Consider the following 5217-nt stretch of genomic DNA (forward strand, 5'->3'; position numbering starts at 1 on the left):
AGATCTACAATACTGTTGAGATAATAAGAGGTGCAGGAGCTCCACAATACTGTTTAGCAAATAAGAGGTGCAGGAGATCCACAATACTGTTGAGATAATAAGAGGTGCAGGAGATCCACAATACTGTTGAGATAATAAGAGGTGCAGGAGATCCACAATACTGTTGAGATAATAAGAGGTACAGGAGATCTACAATACTGTTGAGATAATAAGAGGTGCAGGAGCTCCACAATACTGTTGAGATAATAAGAGGTGCAGGAGATCCACAATACTGTTGAGATAATAAGAGGTGCAGGAGATCCACAATACTGTTGAGATAATAAGAGGTACAGGAGCTCCACAATACTGTTGAGATAATAAGAGGTGCAGGAGCTCCACAATACTGTTGAGATAATAAGAGGTGCAGGAGCTCAAGCAGTAGAACATTTGAGGTGCCTGTACTCAGCTCCGGTGAATACGTTCAACAACAAATGACCGTACTGTACATGTCCGGGCATGTTGAACAAAGCACAAACAAAGGACTTGAGTGTTTTGAACAGCACACTGGGGTTTCTAGAAACAAACATCTAACGTTCTGTATTAATCTCTCCCTCATTCCCTGTGTGACCCTTTCTAATTGTTGAAGAACAATTGTCTTTCATGAGAGTGTGCAGTAAACTGGAGCATTCAGTTATCAGGAGCAATTATCAAGTATGTCATTGAATTGCAACTTGAAAACTCACTTAAACTCGTGAAGAGCACTTATTCTATCAGACGTCAGCTGTGTCTCAGTTGAATGCTTCTCCACTTCCTCTATCTAGTGAAAGAGATTTGCGTCAGTTCAAATCTGGCATCAGGACAAAATGTGATTCATAATCACCGAATATACTTTAAGTATTTTAATTAAACTCAAACTATAAATGGTAAATGCAATTTTCGTATATACGGGTTCATTGTATCTCCGCGCAGGGTAGATCAGAGAACTGTGGAATGTACTCAAATAGTAGTTTTTATACTATGACAATTTTATTCTCAACTTGTCCAGTTGGCCTATCATAGTAGAGGTTTAGCATGGTTCATACTCTTGCTCCTCCTTTGTGGGCCCCCGAACTTGTCCAAGCCCCTTGGCGTTTTCCTTCTCCACATCTGGTTGTTGGGTAGAGCAGCTCCATCCTGTGTCCCCCTCGATTATTCACTCAAACAATTCCTAATATGGTACTGTCCAGTATTCTAAACTCCTGGTTGGTCTAGAGAGATGCACTCCTCCCCTCTCCAGACTGTCCACAGCTTTTATGGCCTGTGGTGGCCAATCCTTACACACCTACACACACACCCCCTCTGTATTGTGTGTGTGTGTGTGTGTGTGTAACAAAACACTATTCATTTTCAACCTATATGCTACCCGGCTATAGTGCATAAACATAAATCCTAACACTAGCCCAACAGGGACCATTTCTGAATTGTGCTACTGGTCTGGACAGATGAAATGTTAGTTACAGAAAGTTGATGAACTGTTGCAGGAAATTTATACAATGAGTTTTACAGGAATTGGTGCGTTCCAATAATCACATCTTCTTCCTGTTGTGTCCATGGGCAAGAGGGGGTTTCCATGTACAAGTCATTTCCTGTCAAATCCATGAAGAGAAGTGAACAAGTACACACTTTGGAAGAAAGGAGAGATAATTGGGACACAGCCCTGGTGAGATAAAATTATAACACTGTAGCTGTGAAACCAGTGAGGTTTGAAATAGTCACAGTTAACGGATGACAAAGAACTGTTGGCAGTCTGCTCAGGCTTCCTATCTGTTCATAATAAAAAATGCTGAGTCATCTCTACAATACAGACAACTTTAATCAGAGCTTTATAGAGCAACTAGGCAGGAAGTGAAAAGACAACCATAAGATCCATTGTAATTATTGACAATGGTCCTTTATGACAAATGAGTAGTAGAACGTTCAGGGGGAAAAAGAGAACGCGATCGGTGAGGGAACGACTGCAAGAGTGTAATAACAAAAACATCACAATATAACAATATTACAATAAGAAGTATGATGGTGATAGATACATCTCAATATAACAATATTACAATGGTTTAGAAGTTCCTTTACTTTCATGGACTTCAGACGAGTACAGAACTACAGTGAAACAGCTATAGCGCAGCTACTACCAGTCTTTGGTATCAGGATTCTCTTTGGTAGTCACTACAAGGGTCAAGTCTGGCCAGGGACCTGATAGAGCTTGGCACTTGTGGGTTTGTATTTCCGCTAGACACTACAACATCACATGCCCTAGTGAATACGATCCTCATACATTTACAGAAATGTTGATTTGATTCAAGTGCCATGTCCCAGTCCTTCAGATAAAGGTAGTACAGTAACGTCAGGTCAAATTAATATCAAATCCGTTTGTAGACGTAGATGATTTTGTTGCAGTTTGGACAGCTGTGATCCACGTCTTTACATGAGTCTACACAGAACGGGATGGCGCAGCATGGCCAGCACCTAGAGGGTAAACAGTGGAATTAATTTATTGTCTCTGTCCAAAATGGTACCCTATTCCATAATGCACTAATTAAAGGTTTGAATATAGGCTTTAGTTGAGAGGGCTAACACTGTTGTGTGGTGCATCCGGGTTTCTTACCCCAGTCGGTCATATACACAGCTATACTACAGCATGGCATTACTGAATGATTTCTCTCACCCAACAATGAAGAGGCCTCCACAGATGAGCCAGGTAAGCAGGCCAGCGTTGGTCTCTGTATTGGTGACCACGTGCTGCTGGCAGTGGGGACACATGGTCGAACCTCCGACCTCCATCAGGCTAGGAGTCATTATTACCTGGGTTACTGAGGAGAGAGGAGAGAGAGAGAGAGAGAGAGAGAGGAGAGAGAGAGGAGAGAGAGAGAGAGAGAGAGAGAGAGAGAGAGAGAGAGAGGAGAGAGAGAGAGAGAGGAGAGAGAGAGAGAGAGAGAGAGAGAGAGAGAGAGAGAGAGAGAGAGAGAGAGAGGAGAGAGAGAGAGAGAGAGAGAGAGAGAGAGAGAGAGAGAGAGAGAGAGAGAGAGAGAGAGAGAATGTTAAGAGACGTTATTAGACATTATTACATGGGTCACTGAGGAGAGAGAGAAAGAGACAAGGTAATGAGTCATTATTACATGGGTCAGTGAGGAGAAAGAGAGAGACAATGTTAGGAGACATTGTTACATGGGTCACTGAGGAGAGAGAGAAAGAGACAAGGTAATGAGTCATTATTACATGGGTCAGTGAGGAGAAAGAGAGAGACAATGTTAGGAGACATTGTTACATGGGTCACTGAGGAGAGAGAGAAAGAGACAAGGTAATGAGTCATTATTACATGGGTCAGTGAGGAGAAAGAGAGAGACAATGTTAGGAGACATTATTACATGGGTCACTGAGGAGAGAGAGAAAGAGACAAGGTTATGAGTCATTATTACATGGGTCAGTGAGGAGAAAGAGAGAGACAATGTTAGGAGACATTGTTACATGGGTCACTGAGGAGAGAGAGAAAGAGACAAGGTAATGAGTCATTATTACATGGGTCAGTGAGGAGAAAGAGAGAGACAATGTTAGGAGACATTGTTACATGGGTCACTGAGGAGAGACAATGTTAGGAGACATTATTGCATAGGTCACTGAGGAGAGTCAAGGTAACCAAGTTACCCACCAAGTTCAATTTTTTTCCTTATTATTTTTCCTAACATTTTCCAATCTTTTATGTTTTTCTTCTTCTGTCCATCTTTCTTTTCTTGCCTCTTCCCATGTCATTTGTCTATCTCTCACTTTCCATCCATCCTTCTTTACAACTTTGAAGGGGGCACCGATGTGACACGGATTGTAGCGTAATTGAAGAGTGTAATGTAAAAGGAACTATTTAGTGGATCATGAAAACAACTTCATTTCCCTTATCTAGAAAGACAGAAATAAATATGTGAAAGGCAATGCTGACACTTAGTGGTCTGCTGAGTACAACTGCGCTTTATAAACTTTCTACACACATGCGCACGTGCACACACACACAATCACAGTTGAATTGCACTTCCTTATACTAGCCCAAAGAGAATCAAATAACCTTCCCTTACTCGTTTTGTTCTGCTAAACAGTTCTCCACAGCAGATAAGAATATTTCCTTTGAAACAGTTTAATGTAGAATCTTAACCAGGCTAGTTGAGTCTGCCTGAGAGCTGAGGAAGGAAAGCTGATCCAGGATCAGAGAGTCCATTCATTCCCACCAGGCTGCTGCACATTTTAGAGTGCCTCCAAATCAAATCAACCATGATTGGCTGGTACCTCTCTGGCACAGCACAATAACATCAGTGTTAGAGAAGGGTCACAACCCAAATGGGGGAGCGAGTCTGTGTCTCAAATGGCACTCTGTACCCTATATAGTATACTAGTTTTGACCAGGGCCCATAGGCCCACTATAAAGGGGATAGGGTTCCATTTGGGATACAGTAAGAGAGGAAAAGCCTCATCCAAAATATGGATGGAAACATTCACTGGTTATCTTAAGAATGTATACACAGATTTTGCTTTCTGAACTTTGCATTCTGTAACTTCATATCCCCTGGTTTCCCAGAGTAGCTCTGACTGAGACATTCTGTAACTTCATATCCCCTGGTTTCCCAGAGTAGCTCTGACTGAGACATTCTGTAACTTCATATCCCCTGGTTTCCCAGAGTAGCTCTGACTGAGACATTCTGTAACTTCATATCCCCTGGTTTCCCAGAGTAGCTCTGACTGAGACATTCTGTAACTTCATATCCCCTGGTTTCCCAGAGTAGCTCTGACTGAGACATTCTGTAACTTCAAATCCCCTGGTTTCTCAGAGTAGCTCTGCCTGAGACATTCTGTAACTTCATATCCCCTGGTTTCCCAGAGTAGCTCTGACTGAGACATTCTGTAACTTCATATCCCCTGGTTTCCCAGAGTAGCTCTGCCTGAGACATTCTGTAACTTCATATCGCCTGGTTTCCCAGAGTAGCTCTGCCTGAGACATTCTGTAACTTCATATCCCCTGGTTTCCCAGAGTAGCTCTGCCTGAGACATTCTGTAACTTCATATCCCCTGGTTTCTCAGAGTAGCTCTGCCTGAGACATTCTGTAACTTCATATCCCCTGGTTTCTCAGAGTAGCTCTGCCTGAGACATTCTGTAACTTCATATCCCCTGGTTTCCCAGAGTAGCTCTGCCTGAGACATTCTGTAACTTCATATCCCCTGGTA

The 5217-nt window shown here is 42.4% G+C and overlaps 1 protein-coding gene across 1 annotated transcript; it reads right to left on the bottom strand.

The window, feature by feature from the left end:
• Positions 1 to 1813: 1813 nt before the first annotated feature.
• Positions 1814 to 2831, bottom strand: LOC129832010 (lipopolysaccharide-induced tumor necrosis factor-alpha factor homolog). Its single transcript, XM_055895724.1, has 2 exons — positions 2681 to 2831; positions 1814 to 2481 (listed from the first exon to the last, which is right to left on the bottom strand). Exons 1-2 carry the CDS (start codon positions 2809 to 2811, stop codon positions 2376 to 2378), a joined length of 237 nt encoding a protein of 78 aa, XP_055751699.1. The 5' UTR covers positions 2812 to 2831; the 3' UTR covers positions 1814 to 2375.
• Positions 2832 to 5217: the final 2386 nt, after the last annotated feature.

The sequence above is a fragment of the Salvelinus fontinalis genome, chromosome 2, assembly GCF_029448725.1.
Source record: "Salvelinus fontinalis isolate EN_2023a chromosome 2, ASM2944872v1, whole genome shotgun sequence".
Lineage (NCBI taxonomy): Eukaryota > Metazoa > Chordata > Actinopteri > Salmoniformes > Salmonidae > Salvelinus > Salvelinus fontinalis.